Source organism: Heptranchias perlo, chromosome 33, assembly GCF_035084215.1.
Source record: "Heptranchias perlo isolate sHepPer1 chromosome 33, sHepPer1.hap1, whole genome shotgun sequence".
Lineage (NCBI taxonomy): Eukaryota > Metazoa > Chordata > Chondrichthyes > Hexanchiformes > Hexanchidae > Heptranchias > Heptranchias perlo.
Genome location: NC_090357.1, coordinates 9,439,026 through 9,457,843, shown reverse-complemented (window position 1 = coordinate 9,457,843; position 18,818 = coordinate 9,439,026). Strand labels below are relative to the sequence as shown.

General features: G+C 43.4%; 1 protein-coding gene and 1 long non-coding RNA gene across 5 annotated transcripts in view; one reads left to right on the top strand and one right to left on the bottom strand.

Moving 5' to 3' along the window:
- Positions 1-18,346, top strand: part of alg9 (ALG9 alpha-1,2-mannosyltransferase) — a 186,471-nt gene extending 168,125 nt beyond the window's left edge. For 3 of the 4 annotated variants that reach the window (XM_067970973.1, XM_067970972.1, XM_067970974.1), the window contains one exon: positions 17,663-18,346. In XM_067970973.1, the coding sequence (XP_067827074.1) occupies positions 17,663-17,786 (124 nt within the window). In that variant the 3' untranslated portion in view covers positions 17,787-18,346. Of the gene's footprint in view, positions 1-14,603; positions 14,776-17,662 lie in introns of all 4 variants that reach the window. The other variant, XR_010958296.1, reaches the window with a different exon arrangement.
- Positions 1,025-15,461, bottom strand: LOC137301468 (uncharacterized). Its single transcript, XR_010958297.1, has 3 exons — positions 14,588-15,461; positions 4,657-4,804; positions 1,025-1,275 (listed from the first exon to the last, which is right to left on the bottom strand). It is a non-coding gene; the product is annotated as an uncharacterized lncRNA (long non-coding RNA).
- Positions 18,347-18,818: the final 472 nt, after the last annotated feature.

The window sequence follows — 18,818 nt, the reverse complement described above, 5'->3', positions numbered from 1 at the left end:
CACCTGCAGAACCCCCGAATACACATTCAACAAAAAAACAAACAGGAAAAAAAAACAGAGAGAGGCAGAAACATCCGGAAGGCAGAGAAAGCCAGCAAATGACCCATTATATTAAAAACAGATAACATTTGTTCGCTGGTCGGGTAACGTGTAGCGTGACACGAACCCAAGATCCCGGTTGAGGCCGTCCTCATGGGTGCGGAACTTGGCTATCAATTTCTGCTCGACGATTTTGCGTTGTCGTGTGTCTCGAAGGCCGCCTTGGAGTACGCTTACCCGAAGGTCGGTGGATGAATGTCCATGACTGCTGAAGTGTTCCCCGACTGGGAGGGAACCCTCCTGTTTGGCGATTGTTGCGCGGTGTCCGTTCATCCGTTGTCGCAGCGTCTGCATGGTCTCGCCAATGTACCATGCTCTGGGGCATCCTTTCCTGCAACGTATGAGGTAGACAACGTTGGCCGAGTCACAGGAGTATGAACCATGCACCTGGTGGGTGGTGTCCTCTCGTGTGATGGTGGTATCTGTGTCGATGATCTGGCATGTCTTGCAGAGGTTACCGTGGCAGGGTTGTGTGGTGTCGTGGACGCTGTTCTCTTGAAAGCTAGGTAATTTGCTGCGAACGATGGTCTGTTTGAGGTTGGGTGGCTGTTTAAAGGCGAGTAGTGGAGGTGTGGGGATGGCCATAGCGAGGTGTTCGTCCTCATTGATGACATGTTGAAGGCTGCGGAGAACATGGCGTAGTTTCTCCGCTCCGGGGAAGTACTGGACGACAAAGGGTACTCTGTTGGTTGCGTCCCGTGTTGGTCTCCTGAGGAGGTCTATGCGATTTTTTGCTGTGGCCCGTCGGAACTGTCGATCGATGAGTCGAGCGTCATATCCCGTTCTCACTAGGGCGTCTTTCAGCGTCTGTAGGTGTCCATCGCGTTCCTCCTCGTCTGAGCAGACCCTGTGTATTCGCAGGGCCTGTCCATAGGGGATGGCCTCTTTGACGTGGTTAGGGTGGAAGCTGGAAAAGTGGAGCATCGTGAGGTTGTCCGTGGGCTTGCGGTAGAGTGAGGTGCTGAGGTGCCCGTCTTTGATGGAGATTCGTGTGTCCAAGAAAGAAACTGATTCTGAGGAGTAGTCCATGGTGAGCTTGATGGTGGGATGGAACTTGTTGATGTTATCGTGTAGTCTCTTTAGTGATTCCTTGCCGTGGGTCCATAGAAAGAAAATGTCGTCGATGTATCTGGTGTATAGTGTTGGTTGGAGGTCTTGTGCACTGAAAGGAGACGACTAAGAGAGATTTGATGTATAAGATTTCGGTAGAAAAAGTAAAATCTGGAAAACTGGTAGAAAGCAGATTTAGGTCTGATATCAGGAAGTTCTTCACACTTGGCAATCAATACATTTAATTAACTTCTGGGGTGAAATAATTTAAAAAGCAATTAGATATTGTTGTGGGGGAATCCAAAATTATCTCTGCATTGTTCCAAATGATCTTCTTCAACTCACACGACAACAGGAAGAGACCAACTGGTCCATCTAGACTGTTGCATACAGTCATGATGCATCACAATGCAGACATTCCCTACCCACCCGGAGCCATGTGATCTCCTGAAATGTTAGCCCGTCTTTCTCAGATGCAGACTGACCTTTTCATTTACAACAGATTTCCAGCTTCGAGACTTGTATATTTATACTAGTCGATCTTCCATGGCATCGCACACGGGGAGCGAAGACCAGACGTAGTCTCCAGATGAAGCAGGATTAAAGGGCATGAGGATAATTTGACCAGTTTACATAATTCAATCCCTATTTTAAAGACATATAATCTATTACCTGTCTCTGACGTCTTTATTTTTCTCTGTCTGTCTCTCCTCTTCTGCCTCTTTTCATTCCCCTTTGAAAATATGTGCAGCATCCACTGCATTTCCATTATCAGTACACTCTATAATTTCCTCAAATAGCTCAATTAAATTTGACAGTCACGATTTGCCTTTACAGATTTTGCTGGCTGCCATTAATTAACCGTGTCTTTCTAAGTGAGCGTTAATTTTATCCCGTATTATCCGGACTCTAGAAGCTTATTCACTGCTGACGTTAGACTCACTGATCTGTAGATACCTGCTAAGCAGATTAACAATCTATTGTGAAATGTTACATTCCCCAAACTGAGTGGCATAATCAATCCATTAAGAGATGGGATTTATTTTATTCCCATCTCAATACTAGATGGTACTTTTTATTCCAGTGTGTCAGTGTCTGGCATGTAGGAAACCCATCATTGTGCTTAAAAGTCTCCAAGCCAAACTACTGAAAAATCCATTTGAGCAGTTTCTGTTCTCTCACTCTCCCCATAGGGCGACACCTCATCTTCCTCAGCCCAGAGACCCAGGCAATAAGGTTGCCAACTCTAGTTGAAGGTATTCCTGGAGCTCTGACCATATGATATCGCATCAGTCCCCCTCTCTACCCCTGAGCTCCAATCCCCTAGTCCCCAATCTCCCTCTCTTCCCCCATTTGAGCCCTAATCTCGCGACCTCCGTTCCCCTTTCTCCCTCCCCCGATTCCTGTTCCCCTCTCTACCCCTGCCCAAAATTCAATCTCCCGCTCCCCAGTCCCGTCTCCCTCTCTCCACCCATCCGTAGTCCACTGTCACTCTCTCCCCCTGCTCTGAGCCCCAATCTCCTGACCCTCTTCCCCCAATCCCCTGCCCCCTACTCCCTATTTACCCTCTTCCAACCCAGCCCCGCACCTCTCCTCACTCCATCCTATCTCTTCCCCCAACTCCCTGCTGTTTCTCCACCAACCAATCCTGTTTCTGGTCACCCATAAGTAGGCGGGTGGTGACATCACTAAGCTAGAGGCTTCTCTGCAGTGGCCACCGGTGATGTCGAGGAGTGAGGTGGAGTCCGTTCCTGCAGCGAGAAATTTAAAAGGGAGAAGTCCTCCCGAGCTGCCAACAGCAATATCTTGGAGACTTGTGCCCCATCCTGGACAATCCTACCAGGCAGTGATTGGCAAGAGCTGAGGCTTAGGGACCCTTACATGTGCATTGGTGCACTCCTGGAGTTTAACTGGCTGAAACCGCACTGCTTACCAGCACATGGCATCAATAAGCCTCCTGGTTCTTGTCCAGTAAAGTCCACCCTACCAGTTAGAGCATTGGCTTGCAGGGTTAATCAAGAGCCGAGTTGGAAGAATGCCAACCCCTAGTGACAGATCTACCTTTCCCCGGCCTTATTAAGGAGCAAGGCTGGCTGCTCATTCATCAGCAATGCCCTTTTGCACTGTGGACCTGCCTAGCTCATATGTCAGATTGCAAAGTCTGCCAGAGGGGTTGACTCAGTTCTAACCTCCCATTGTTAGGTGTGACACCTTGGAACAGCTTGACCACAAAAAGACTCCTTATTCCCCTACCCAGAAGACAGTCACTGATTGGCCAATGATATATTGATATTGGGGCTCTTTTCTCTAGAAAAGAGAAGACTGCGAGGTGACCTTAGAGGTCTTTAAAATTATGAAGGGTTTCTAGAGGGTAGACATAAAGAAGATGTTTCCACTTGTGGGTGGATCCAAAACGAGGGGCTGTAAATATAAGATAGTCACTAATAAATCCAATAAAGAATTTAGGAGAAACTTCTTTACTCAGACAGTGGTTAGAATGTGGAACTTTCTACCACATGGAGTGGTTGAGGCGAATAGCATAGCTGCATAAAAGGGTAAGCTAGGTAAGTACATGAGGGAGAAAGGAATAGAAGGATATGTTGGTAGGGTGAGATGAAGAAAGGTGGGAGGAGGCTCGTATGGAGCATAAACACCGGCATAGACCTGTTCGGCTGAATGGCCATTTTGTGCGCTGTACATTCTGTATAATTCTATTTCTGTATAGATTTGGCTGGGGAAAACCCGCTTTGAAAATAATAGATGTTATTGAAATGCATGTTAAGAAATGTGAATATTTGAGTTGTATACGTCGTTGAATAGCAACATAATAATTATTTTAAAGAGCGATTACTGCTGTACCTCAGTTACAACATAGGTTATTTTCTTGATGTACAGTTTATGTGATTAAATGTACATAATACAGATTGATGGGGAGTGAATTTTAGATCATTGTTTACTGACTTGTTCTGGTGTGAATATTTTTAAGGAGCAAGGGCTTTGTGCCAGTAGTACTCCTCCCGAGGTTCCTTTTTTTTTTAATGATTGCAGCATTGCTTTTGGTCGCAAAAATTAGCAAGGCAAAGCACCTCAACCCCTGGTTACTGTACATTTCAATGACTGAAACCCAGGCAGAGCACTAAGGAGTCTTTGCAAGGCTCAGAGACAGAAAGTCTGGTAGTCTTTTCAGCATCACTTTAGACTTCAGATTTGGCATTCATTTCATTAATTAATCAAGTACTGCACATTGTGTTTTTCTCTTAGCAACTCACTAGATTTGCGTCATAGCCTGCAGTGAGTGCTCTGCGTTAAAAACAGAACAGTCATAAAGGTCACACATTTGCAAAGATTTTATATATATGTTCTGAGGGTGGGAAGAAATGATGCATCTTATGTAATAGATAAATACTTTTAATTTTCAGTTGTAAAGAATAATGCTTAAAAAAACTAAACAGGGCCCTTTGCTGTTTGTGATTTTAAGGAAAATCTGAGCTTGCCAGGAAACTCAACTTTATCAATCCCACTCTGAATCAGGACCTTGTGTTGCTAGATCACTCCTGCTGTTCCCTTTGCTAATTCACTTGCTGTCAACCTTCGAGTTCTTCAATAGCAGCTGCTTGCTGAAGATGCTTCATAGTCTTTGGGCATAACGTGCTGGCTGTAAAATAATTTTAAAAATAATACTTCCACTTATATGGCACCTTATAACATTAAAACATCTCACAGCTTTTTGTGCAATTAATTATTTTTAGAGTGCACTGACTTTTTAAAATTCATTCTCAGGATGTGGGTGACACTGGCAAGGCTGGCATTTATTGCCCATCCCTAGTTGTCCTGTGAAGATGGTGTTGGGCCACCTTCTTGAACTGAGTGGCGTGCCAGGCCATTTCAGATGGCAGTTAAGAGTTGACCACATTGGTGTTGGACTGGAGTCACATATAGGCAAGTCCAAGTAAAGACAGCAGGTTTCAGTTGGTAGCACTCTTGCCTTTGAGTCAGAAGGTCGTGGGTTCAAATCCCCACTCCAGGGTATCGAGCACATAATCTAGGCAGTATTATGCAGTATTTTTGGGGTGTTAACTGAGTCAGTTCTGAGGGGAGAGCCCCATTAGTCCTATATCTAAATAAAGTATTGAAATAGGAAGCCATTGAGAAACAATAGCGTATTCAACAGACTTTGCATCCACAGAAGAATTTATGTATAATTTAGATATAACACAGTGAATGCTATTGAACTACTAAACTCTTAAACACGAGACTAAAAGGAAACCTAGTCCAATGTTCTGATTGTATTCTTCTCTCCAATTTTCATCTCCCCTTCTCTGCTGAAGACATTGACTTTCTCACTGGTGAGTCAGCGGTAGCACTTTCACCTCTGAGTCAAGTCCCACTCCAGAGACTTGAGCACATAATCCAAGCTAATACTTCAGCGCCAAAGTGAGGGAGTGCTGCACTGTTGGAGGTGCCGTCTTTCGAATGAGATGTTAAACCGAGGCCCTAGAAAGACTTGCATTTATATAGCGCCTTTCGTGACCTGAGGACGTCCCAAAGTGCTTTACAGCCAATGAAGTACTTTTTGAAGTGCAGTCACTGTTGTAATGTGGGAAACATGGCAGCCAATTTGCACACAGCAAGGTCCCACAAACAGCAATGAGACAAATGACCAAATAATCCATTTTAGTGATGTTGGTTGAGGGATCAATATTGACCAGGACACTGAGGAGAACTCCCCTGCTCTTAGTGCCATGGGACCTTTTACATCCACCTGAGAGGGCAGATGGGGCCTCGGTTTAACGTCTCATCTGAAAGACGGCACTTCCGACAGTGCAGCACTCCATCAGTACTGCACTGGAGTGTCAGCCTAGATTTGTGTGCTCAATACTCTGGCGTGGGACTTGAACCAACAACCTTCTGACTTGGAGGCGAGAGCGCTACCCACTGAGCCACGGCTGGCACATGCATCATGTGTCGATGTCGGGTGAGGAGAGGATCGGGCTTGGCTGCGATGTCCCTCGTGGAAAAATAACCTGCCAGCACTCACTGCCTAGGCTGACAGATCAAAAAGAGAAAGACTTGCATTTATATAGCGCCTTTCACAACCTCAGGACGTCCCAAAGCGATTTACAGCCAATGAAGTACTTTCAAAATGAGATAATAACCAGATAATCTGTTTTAGTGATGTTGATTGAGGAATAAATATTGGCCAGGACACTGGGGAGAACTTCCCTGCTCTTCTTCGAATAACGTCATGGGATCTTTTATGTCCACCTGAGAGGACAGACTGGGCCTCGGTTTAACATCTCCTCCAAAAGACAACTCCGCCAACACTCCCTGCATTGTCAGCCTGGAGTGGGGTTTGAATCCACAACCTTCTGACTCCAAGGCGAGAGTGCTACCAGCTGAGCCAAGGCTGACACCTAAAGATCAGCTACTTTGGTGAGGAGCTCTACTGATACCTCTGGAGTCATGTGACACCAGGAGAGGATGGAAGGGGAGAAACCGAGAGGAAGGAAAGAAAGAAAGAAATTAAACCACCAAATCAATACCAATATTTTGTATTCACTACAGTGATTTAGCCTTAAATCCAATTCTTTGCTTAATACTCAAGCTATTTGGCATCATTACAGATACAGTGATAAAACTGGCCGTTGGACAGGGTCTGTTAAATAGGAAGAGTCCTTTCAGCTGTCAACGAAGAGATATGTTTAGAAACATTCTTTGTGCAGCAATAGTGCAGAGGCTGAAAGTTAGAAGAAAAGCACACAGTTAAACTCAAATCCTTTAGCTGTCAGTGACCACAAAGAAGGGTCATCTGAAGGTGCTGAGGAAATAGATTCCCACTGCATCTTTGCAAAAGAACAGATGGACAAATGCACCAACTGCAACATTATCCCCCTCGACATATTCATTACCGACTAATCTTTCTAGCTCAGCTGTGTGTTCTTTGAAGCTTGGGAAGTTGTTTTACTTGAGGATCATTGAAGATTCATGAAGTGTTGAATAATTTGGCATTCCTGTACAGCAGCAGGTTGTATCAATCTGCCTTCTTGATTTGATTAGTCAGCCTTGGCCGGCTCATGGGATTTACTGAAAACCCTCTCGCTTGCTCTGCGACTGATTATGAAGTTAGCTTTTGCACATCAAGGTCTTGTATTCATTTCTAGATGTTATTATTCGTTCCACAAAGGAGGAAAATATTAATGCATAGGAACGCTACATTTTTGGAAGCCCGTTTTTATTCCGAAGACTGTGTGTAATATCTATATTTCTGAAAAATTTTAAGCAGCATCTTAAAGGAGGAAGAGAGAGTTGGAGAGGCGCAGTGGTTTGGGGAGGCAATTCCAAAGCTAAGGGCCTAGATGGCTAAGTATGACATTTCCGTTTCTACACCAACCATCCTTGTTTCTTCTCCAAGTGAGATTGCTAATTTAGGGAGAGTTTTGTGTTGTGGGCCCTCATCCACTAGGATTTAGGCTGAGGCTACCCAAACTTATTTCACCAGCAGCAGACAAAAGGAGACTATCCCAACGCTGGATTTGATTCTTTATTGAGGTGAATGAGCTGTGTGATAGTCTAAAGCGCCACCCAGTTCTCCTATTTGAGAGCAATTTAAGTTTGTTTGTGTGTACTTCCCATTCCCGCACTGTGCGGAGCTGGGTCTCTTAAGAGCCTGCAGCCATCTCCAAGGACACCAATGATTTCAGTCCATTGACCAACCAGAAGAGAGGGCCCCTCCCTTTTCAAGTCCGACATCCCCCACTGACTAACCTCTTCTGTAAAGAGAGGGGGGGATGTCTTCTGTGCACTGTATGTAGTGAAATCTAAAACCCGCTTACAAAGGAAGATGCGTTCATGATTCTGCTGCAAAAAGCACACAGAGGAACTCTTCCCCCTCCCCCCAGAACTGAACCAATTACTGCCATTTGGAAACGAGGTCTAAACATCCACATTAATGGCTGAGTGGGCGGATTCACCTTCTGTTGTTGTAATGAGCCATACCGACCAGGAAGACATTGGGTTTTATTTCCAGTCCATGCTGCACACATCAGGAGAAAAAAATTGGAATCAATAAAACTTCTAATCACCCACCAGGCAACCCTTTTTAATTCTCACTGTTACTATTGTGGCAGAATGTTGTTAGCCTTTTCTGACAAAAGGTCCTGAATATAAGTTTCCACGAGTTGGAGATACTTGCGTCAGTGGTTGGAGTAAAGTCTTGGCTGCGTACCAGTACTGTAGTGAAGGGAAGGCAGTGAAAGAATAGACTACATACAAGAACCTTGATCTAATGTTGTCGAGTCATAATAAACCAGTAAATCCACTCACAGGAAGGAGAACTGTTCAAGATACAATAGGCTAAATATTTATATTAACTGCACTGCCTCTGCAGATAGAGCCCCAGTTGAACCAGAAAAATGGGATCTACCTTTCGAGTATAGGGATGCCATCCATCTTAAATTAAAAGTTTATGCTGGAACAGCTCCAAGTTGTACACAGAAATGCATATCCTCTTTACTCTGTCATGCTGGTTAACTTGTATCCTCTAACAATCTATTCAAAATGATTGCTTTTCCATTTGTCAGGCTGTTGCCATTATCTGTACTGGAATCCTCTATTAATATGCTGCATAATGAGGTTATGACACTAGCTGTGAGGAGTATTCTGTATGAACCCAGTCATATTTGATGCTTTTGCAGTCTCAAGGTATCATTCAGCACTCCTGCCCCCTCTCTTCCCACCAAGAAAAAAATGAAATCCACTGGATTGTACATATAAATTCTCATTTACGCTCATTACCTCTAGCATCGAAATCCTCATGTGACTTTGGATTAAGGGATAACAAGAGGGGTTTTACGTAAAAAGCTGATTAATATAATCAGGTGCTATTGGTTTCAGGGCCTGCTCGACTTTACTGGTTTTGTTGGAAGGTTGTTAGTGTGAATCTCATTTTAATATCCACCTCTGGGACGATAATAAAGATATCTAATACAGATTCAAATGTCAATCATTAATTTACTGTTAAGACTGACGAGAGAGTCTCTAAAGGCAGGACTCATTCAATTTTCGTAATAGTCCAAAATGCTGCAGGCCTCTTTAAAAATAAAACCAGATTGGAAGCAGGACCATTTTACAAATGCTGAAAATTATTCAAGTAGTTTGAAATTCGAAGATCTTTTTCTTGCACAGTGTAAATCCCATTATTCAGTTTTGAGCATAAAAGGAATGGCTCTTGTCTCCAATATGCCCTCAAACAAAATGGGCTTGTACCACACACACACACACACACACACACACGTGTGTAATGTTTAATGTATTGGTAATGTTGCTTTAAGAATGTTCTGGGATTGCAACATTCCATCTTATCCTTGTGTTCAAATCCCTCCGTGGCCTCGCCCCTCCCTATCTCTGTTACCTCCTTCAGCCCTTCAACCTTCCTCCAACTCTCCTCCTTTAAGACGCTCCTTAAAACCTATTTCTTTGACCAAGCGTTTGGTCACCTGTCCTAATGTCTCCTTTGGCTCGGTATTGCCTGATTATGCTCCTGAGAAGCGCCTTGAGTTTTACTATGTTAAATGTGCTATATGAATGCAAGTTGTTGTTGTTTAGTTGGTAATTTACATACTTTGCTTAAATGTATAACCAGAGAGATCAAATTCAAACCAGTTGCATAATTAAGCAGAAATAAATAAAGAACTTGCATTTATATAGTGCCTTTCACGTTGGTCCTAAAGTGATTTACAGCCAGTGAATTACTTTTAAAGTACTTTGCAGGGAAATGCAGCCGCCAATTTATGCACAGCAAGGTGCCACAAACAGCAAATAAGATGACTGACCAGATAATGCATTCTGCTGGTGTTGGTTGAGGGATGAATGTTGGCCAGGACACTGCTCTTTCTCGATTATGTCATGAGATCAATATGGGAGCTTGGTTTAATGTCTCATTCGAAAGACAGCATCTCCAACATTGCAGCACTCCATCAGTAGTGCACTGTACTCAAATCCAGAGAATAAGACTACAGTTATACTTTCACTTTTACGTCACTATGAAGCAGTTTCAGGTGTGCCTCGATATGAAAGTGGTAGTCCGGAGGTGGGACCTAATCTGGTTCCAGAATGCGCGAAAGCCAATAGGTGTGAGACCTCCTTAGGAACATATCAAAGTTTGCAAATGATACAAAGATGGGAGGGAAAGTGGAGAGTGAGGAGGACATAAAAAACCTACAGGGGGATATAGACAGGCTGGGTGAGTGGGCGGAGATTTGGCAGATGCAATACAATTTTGGAAAATGTGAGGTTATGCACTTTGGCAGGAAAAATCAGAGAGCAAGTTATTATCTTAATGGCGAGAAACTGGAAAGTACTGCAGTACAAAGGGATCTGGGGGTCCTAGTGCAAGAAAATCAAAAAGTTAGTATGCAGGTGCAGCAGGTGATCAAGAAGGCCAACGGAATGTTGACTTTTATTGCTAGGGGGATAGAATATAAAAACAGGGAGGTATTGCTGCAGTTATATAAGGTATTGGTGAGACCGCACCTGGAATACTACATACAGTTTTGGTGTCCATACTTAAGGAAAGACATACTTGCTCTCGAGGCAGTACAAAGAAGGTTCACTCAGTTAATCCCGGGGATGAGGGGGCGGACATATGAGGAGAGGTTGAATAGATTGGGACTCTACTCATTGGAGTTCAGAAGAATGAGAGGCGATCTTATTGAAACATATAAGATTGTGAAGGGGCTTGATCGGGTGGATGCGGTAAGGATGTTCCAAGGATGGGTGAAACTAGAACTAGGGGGCATAATCTTAGAATAAGGGGCTGCTCTTTCAAAACTGAGATGAGGAGAAACTTCTTCACTCAGAGGGTAGTAGGTCTGTGGAAATTGCTGCCCCAGGAAGCTGTGGAAGCTACATCATTAAATAAATTTAAAACAGAAATAGACAGTTTCCTAGAAGTAAAGGGAATTAGGGGTTACGGGGAGCGGGCAGAAAATTGGATATGAATTTAGATTTGAGGTTAGGATCAGATCAGCCATGATCTTATTGAATGGCGGAACAGGCTCGAGGGGCCGATTGGCCTACTCCTGCTCCTATTTCTTATGTTCTTATGTTCTTAAGGCTGTCTCACATACACAGGCTTTCCACAGTCACCATGCAGAGCATAACTTGAGTGCAAGTTAACAGACTCTCATCAGAGTCTGTTGAACCTACTGGACGCTTTTTAAGAGTCTTTTTAATCTTATGAGAATGTGGGCTTTCCTGTCTGTGCTCTCAAAACATTAAAAATGTGTGGAAGCATGCACGCATAGAGCTCTCCGGATGGGAAAAATTAAATTTGCAGCCCATAATATAGCAATGATCTTGCTGCCTGCACTTTGCATTCAAACCAGCAGTGTTACCTCTAGACTCGACTATTCTAATGCTCACCTTGCTGGCCTCCCACCTTGCACCCTCTATAAACTTAAGCTCATCCAAAACTCGGCTGCCCGTATCCGAATTCACACCAAGTCCCGTTCACCCATCACCCCTGTGATCCCTAACCTACATTGGATCCCAGACCAGCATCACCTCAGTTTTAAAATTCTCGTCCTTGTTTATAAATCCCTCCGTGGCCTCAGCGCCCCCCCCCCCCATCTCTGTAACCTCCTCCAGCCCTACAACCCTCCGTGATCTCTGCGCTCCTCCAATTCTGGCCTCTTGCGCATCCCTGATTTTCATTGCTGCACCATTGGCAGCCATGCTTTCAGCTGCCAAGGCGCTAAGCTCTGGAATTCTCTCCCTAAACCTCCCTCCCACCCCCCTCTACCTTTCTCTCCTCCTTTTAAGATGCTCCTTAAAACCTATCTCTTTGACCAAGCTTTTGGTCACCTGTTCTAATAGCTCCTGTGGCTTGGTGTCAAGTTTTGTTTGATAACGCCCCTGTAAAGTGCCTTGGGACGTTTTGGTACGTTAGAGGTGCTGTATAAATGCAAGTTGTTGTTGTTGTATCTCACTCTTAAAATAAATGGAGCAGCATTTACTTTCAACAGGTTTGCTTTTGTTTTCACTTTTTTTTTGATCACATTCTGACTCCTCACGTTTTCCTGATGTTGACAGCTCTGGCCTTTCTCCTTGCAATAAAGTACTGAAGCACTCATCGAAAACCCGATCCCAATTTAAAATTGTGGCTATAACGAGGATATTTCTTCCACTGAAATTGAGCTACTCTGAATTACAATGGGGCCGACGTTTCTGACTTCACTAATTTCTGTGACATGAATAATAATTCGTGTGATGTCAGTGGAAAACACTAATGGACTATTTGTCCATATTTAGCGCTGCTCTGATGATTCCGTCCCCTCCAAAAATGGATTAGCACAAAGTGAGTTTTAAAAAAAAAGCTGATTTTTACTGGCTACGGTACATTAATGGCAACTCGTCAAATCTAAAAGTGAGTATTTTACTCCAAGTCAGGCCTGACGTTAGTGATCCAGCACAGGTACGATGGGCCAAATGGCCTTTTGTGCTGTAAAATTACAAATTATCACCACAGCAGTGACAGAAATGAGTAGTACACAGGATTTTTTTGTCAGAGAAGATAGATGTCATATCCATTGATGGTACCAGTGCAGCTTTTACATCTGCAAATTTTCATTATGTGCATGTATGTCCTGTGCTGCTACTTTACATTAATATTCTTGCCTTATCTATGTATTCTTAATTAAGCAATGCAATGTGTTCTTAATTAAGAGGGAGTGCTGCACTGTCGGAGGTGCTGACTTTCAGATGAGACGTTGAACTGAGGCCCCGCCTGCCCTCTCGTGTCGACATAAAAGATCCTATGACACTATTTCGAAGAAGAGCGGGCGAGTTCTCCCCACTGTCCTGGCCAATATTTATCCCTCAATCAACACCTACAAAACAGGTTATCTGGTCATTATCACGTTGCTGTTTGTGGGACCATGCTGTGTGCAAATTGGCTGCCGCGTATCCTACGTTACAACAACGGCTACACTTCAAAAGTCCTTCATTGGCCGTAAAGCGCTTTGGGACATTGTGAGTTCGTGAAAGGTGTTATATAAATGCAAGTCTTTCTTTCTCAATTAAGCAACGCAATCTCTTTCTCACTTCCTCCCAAACTCTTGCATTATGACAGTGTTCACCATCTCTCATCACATATTCTCATGGTTGCCTTCTCTCCATATCTGAGGGGCATTCTCATCCCACCAAAAATGTGTTTGTGATGCTCCATTACAGAGGCAATGAGGATTGGAGGGGGCTGATTGGTGAAATGTCTTTTTCCCTGCTGGCATTGAGCCATTTTGTACAACTGTGCACTCTGCAGATGGATTATCAAACTCTGATATTTACACCAGTTAACTGGCGCATTCGCTGTCTGAGAAGTGTTAAAGGATCGTTATTGCAGGGCGATTCACTGCTATTTTTCATTAATGCTAATAAAATCATATTCTCAGCGATTGCACGTTTCAAAAACATTCATTCCAGAAATTTTGTTAGCAATCCTCTAATCTCAACATCAAAAGAAGACATTTCATCCATTTTTCAAAAAAAGAATGCTAGCCCCTATTTGTGTGTGTGTGTGTGTGTGTGTGTGTGTGGCATTTCATTTTCAGTCGTCTATAGCCTTAACAATGTAATCTACTTTGAAGTTAGGGCTTTGCCTTGAAATTCTAGACCACAGTCTACAGTGGTGGGATGCCATCATTAAGTCCCTGTAAAGAAAGGCTATTCCTATGGACAAAAGCAGCAACAGAGAGTCTGTTAATGTTTTTATATGGGATCAGAGTTAATTAGAGTTAATGATATGATAGTAGTCGGGTTATATTTCGGTGTGTGACATGTATTGGGTAGAACTTGAACTTTTTTATATTAAAGAGAAGCTTAAACTTTGCTCGTTCCGCTTTGACTGCCAGGGTTAAGAGTCTAGTAGAAAATGTCCTTTTTTTGTGTGTAAGGGTCAGTTTGGTGCCTGGAGCAATTGTAATTTGCAGCCCATCAAGAACCATAACTCAAAAGCAAAATACTACGGATGTTGGAAATCTAAAATAAAAACAGAAAATGCTGGAGAAGCTCAACAAGTCAGGCAGCATCTGTGGAGAAAGCAACAGAGTTAATGTTTCAGGTTGAAGACCTTTTGTCAGAACCATAACTCATTCTTTTTGTGTTTTAATCCTTTAAAATCAAAGGTTTAATGATCCTATGCTAATTTTCTTTTTATTTTGACTGTGAAGCAATCTAGTGATGAACTGGAGACTTGAGCAGCCCATTGTGTGTTTTATCATTTCCAAACCTCAAACATGATTTATCATGAAAAGTTTAATCTTCTGTAGCTTCGACATCAAGCAATTAAATGCTGTGAAATTGTCACAATCACTGAACATTTCCTTTATAATATATACAGAGTGCCCCAGATCTGCGCAGTATTACAAAACTCATTAAATACCTTTTATCATCACAAGGTCCATTTTGCAAACTCGATTACATATGAAGTGCGTTGACAGCCAAGTCCCAAACGAAACAAACCACTGATCAAAATGGGAGATGGGAAAAAGTGACTTCCAGGCTATAATCAACTAACTGGAAACTCAGGCGATGGTATAAACTGGTCCAACACCACTCTGATGATTTAGGGTATTGTATTAAATTAAATTACTGTTGTGTAACTAACTGAACTCCCATATAACCATGACGTTCTCTTTTTAACTCTTTGAGTGCTAAACTCCCTTTGCGCATTTTTCGATTTCTTAACCTTTGCAAGTTAACTTCCAATGCTGATTTTCTCATTAAATTGACAAATCTAGGTGAAAAGCCAAGGTCCTTAGGGCAGGATGTTAAAAGATTGGAAAGGTAAGGGGGGGAGATTCAACTCCTGGCAGAAACCAGGCAGAACGGGAGTTTAAATCCAAGTTGTGGCCTTGCCACTCTTTTCCCACCCTGCAGCTGTTTTCTCGGACGGTCGAGGTGCCTCCTGATTAAGGTGGAAGCCTCACAAATTCATGCGAGTCAGGGTCCGATAATCTCATTAGGACCTCGATGCAATTTTAACTGTCTACTGAGCGGAATGTCTGCCGCGGCCAGTAAAACCTGGCGGACACTCGGGAGTTTAAAACTTATTTTTGCGGGGCCAGGAGGAGTAGGAGTGCTCCGTGCAGTAGGGAGCAACGTGCTCCCTCCACTCTTCCAACGGCCCCACCCCACCAGTTACCTGCCTGACAACCGTCCGTCAAAGTTTGGGCCTCCTGACCTTCGTAGCCCCAAAGCAGGCCAGCTGCCATTGGATGCCCATTCCAGGCGGGCAGCTGATCGGTGGTCGGCCGTTAAAATGGCCCGGGCCTCCCACTGTAGCTCCTGGACGGGAGTCACACCAGTGCTGCCGGCTTTCCACCCGGGAGTTAAAATCTACCCCCCCCCCCCCCCCACAACTAAGGAATGAAAATGGGATAAGTTAGGAAATAGTGGTTAGTTGATAAGTTTGGGTTCTGAAGTCTGTAGATTGTAGGGGAAACGGAAGGACTTCCACAGTTTTGAGCTGCTGACTTGCAATGGGTTAGGAGATGTTACAATAAATATGGAGCTGTGTGGAAATGTAGAACATCGCTTAGTTCTCCAACCGATCTAAGAAATCTGTAACCTTATCATTTTCATGCAAAACTATTGCTGTAATCCTTCAAAGGGCTCAGTGTTGCTGCAATTTTTTTGGCTGCATCATGGAAACTTTTTCTTTTAGAACTGCCTGCAGAGTAATGAATCAAAGATCTGTTTATTTTCAAGCAATATCAAAGGAATGCTTTAATGTGCAAATTGATTTTTTTTTCTGATAGTCATCAAGGTTGTTACAGCAGAACCAATTTAGTTTTTCAATTTTGACGTCTTATCTCCAAGGTAAATGTCAGCTTGACTCAGTACGTTCACCTCTGACTTAGAAGCCTGTGGAGTCAATCTCTAGAGATGAGCACATAAGCTGAACTGACACTCCAGTACAGTACGAAAGGAGTGCTGCTTTTCCTTTGGATAAGACATTAAACTGAGGCCCCATCGGCCTGTTGCGGTGGTTCAGTTAGATGGCAAAAATCCCATGATGCTATAGAAAGAAGAGGGAACTTCTACTAGTGTCCTGGCTAACGTTCCCCCTAAACCAACACTACCAAAAATAGATTAACTGGCCATCACAGATGGGCAGACCTAATATTGCTGGAGTGCAATCTTGAAGCTGTAGAATTAGTGTCTTTTCTGAACTGTGTTGCACTGTGGACTTTATTTAGCTGCATTGCTATTCCTTTCTTTTTGTTGAGAACTGCAGTGCACATTACTTACCGTCCCAGCACTTCATCTACCTGGATTTCAACACGTCCAAATCACATTCTAAATTTGCAAAATTTGTGAATGAGCAACAGGATGCCCCTCACCTCTGGGTCAATCATTTCATTGACATTTGTGGAAAATGGTGATTATGTTTGCCTACGTAACAACAGTCACTGCTCTTCAATGTAATTTATTACAGAGTGGTCACCTCTATATTGGTGGCTGCAGTATTCACCCCTCCCCACCCCCAAGTTTCCTGACTCTTCCTTTCCTGAAGTTGTTAACTCTTGCATGGAGTTCCACTGACCCAAACAGGACTCCAGTGCCTTATTAAAGTGGCAGTTCTCAAGTACGAGTCTAGATAGTGAGAGTCAGCAGATTATTCAACCGTGGGGGCATCACTCATTGTCCACACGTCCCAGCAGTAGTCACTAGAAAATAATCAAGAGCTGGAGCCCTATGGGCACCGTGGCCAATTGTGGCATTCCCATCATTGCCCTAGTTGAGATCCACTAACACAGCACAAATTGGGGTTCAAAAGTCAGACTCTCCTGGACGATGTAGCTCATCACTTCACCAGAAAAGTAATTCACCAACTAACTGAAGTGGGCGGCGGGGGTGTTGGAGAGCAAAGAGCATTTTGTGCAATTTAATATGAGCATTCCCTACCATTGGGGCATTGGGACTCAAGTTTTGTCCAAAAATGTGCCCTCTATTCACTATTGAATAGAGACTTGAGCACATCAGTGCAGTACTGAGGGAGTGCTGCACTGTTGGAGGCGCCGTCTTTCAGATGAGATTAAACCAAAGTCCCTTCTGCCCTCTCAGGTGGACGTGAACAATCCCATGGCACTACTCGTAGAAGAGCAGGGGAGTTCTCCCCAGTGTCCTGGCCAATATTTAACCCTCAACCAACATCACTAAAAAAACAGATTATCTGGTCATTATCTCATTGCTATTTGTGGGAGCTTGCTGTGTGCAAATTGGCAGCCGCGTTTCCTACATTACAACAGTGACTACACTTCAAAGGTGCTTCATTGGCAGTAAAGCGCTTTGGGATGTCCTGAGGTTATGAAAAACGCAATATAAATGCAAGTTCTTTCTTTAACTGTTATCGGTCATCACTGTTGTGATAATTAATTACTGTTACTTCCGTTTGTACCATTTTAACATTTGCGTAGATTGCACTGATTTTGCTTTGTTTTATTTTTCTTAGGTCATCAAAGCTCTTCCGTGCTTTCTACATTCCCTTTTTTTCTGAGCAGCACACAACATACACAAACTATACGATTCTGAAACCCAAGAGATCAAAGCCAGTGCGGAAAAAAAGTGGAGGCTAAACCACTGCACCTGCAGGGAGCGAGAGGAAGGGAGGATTCTCAACCAGAGACAATGACATCCGAGCTCTTTTAAATTGTTCATCTCTGCAGCACCTTGTCGCAGTTAATGAATGGATGTTTACATTTTTTGCCTGTCCTGTAATAATGTAAGAAAAATCCGTGGTGTGTACTGACTACGTTCTTTCTTTTTTCGTATGTTCCCTGAGAATTGTCGTTATGACTTTCGGGCAAGGCTGTGAGCCATCTGCTGTAGCCCACAGAGAATAAATTTAATGCATTCCACATACCAATAAACAAATGTGCGTGTCGCTGTGTGTTTGCCTGGAGTGATGGTGGTACATTCCCATCTGCTTCTGTCCAAATCAGCAGCTGGAGTCCGTTCTGAAGATTGTCAGAGCGAAAGTTGTGTCCTCAAATGCGGCTTAAAACTGCCAGGAGTGTCTTGCCGTCATGATCTGGGCAATGGTTTCTTTGCCAAGTTTCCACATTTCCTTTACTGCCTAATGGTAAAAAAAATGCAAACTACAATGTGAATAAAATCATATTGTGCCCCATTGAAATTTCTGTGATGTTTCATCCTAGATTTTTAATGCTCTTTTAAGTCTTCGTTATTGCCAGACATCACCAGGGTCGAGAGCGAGGGAGAGTGAAAGCCTGAGCCACACGTGATCTTAACACCTGCTAATATTGGGCAGGTTCAGTATCCTCTGCTGTGCAATGTTCCAGCTAACAGCTTCACTGGTTGCTGGCAAAAGTTTAGCCCAGTGAAGAGTGTTAACTTTGAATGGGGGTTTGAGGTTGGGATTCAAAATTGGGGTCCTATGTTTGCTTGGCAGTCCCACCATGTAACCACAACAAGAAGGATTAGGTGGGAGATGATTGTATGGGTCCAGCAGATGAAATATTGATGGCTGTTTGGAAGAATCCCATAATAATTCCAGGTTAACAAGGCCATAAAGAATGCAAAGCACTGGGATTCATTTCTAGAGGAATAGAATTGAAAAGCAGGGAGGTTATGTTAAACTTGTATAG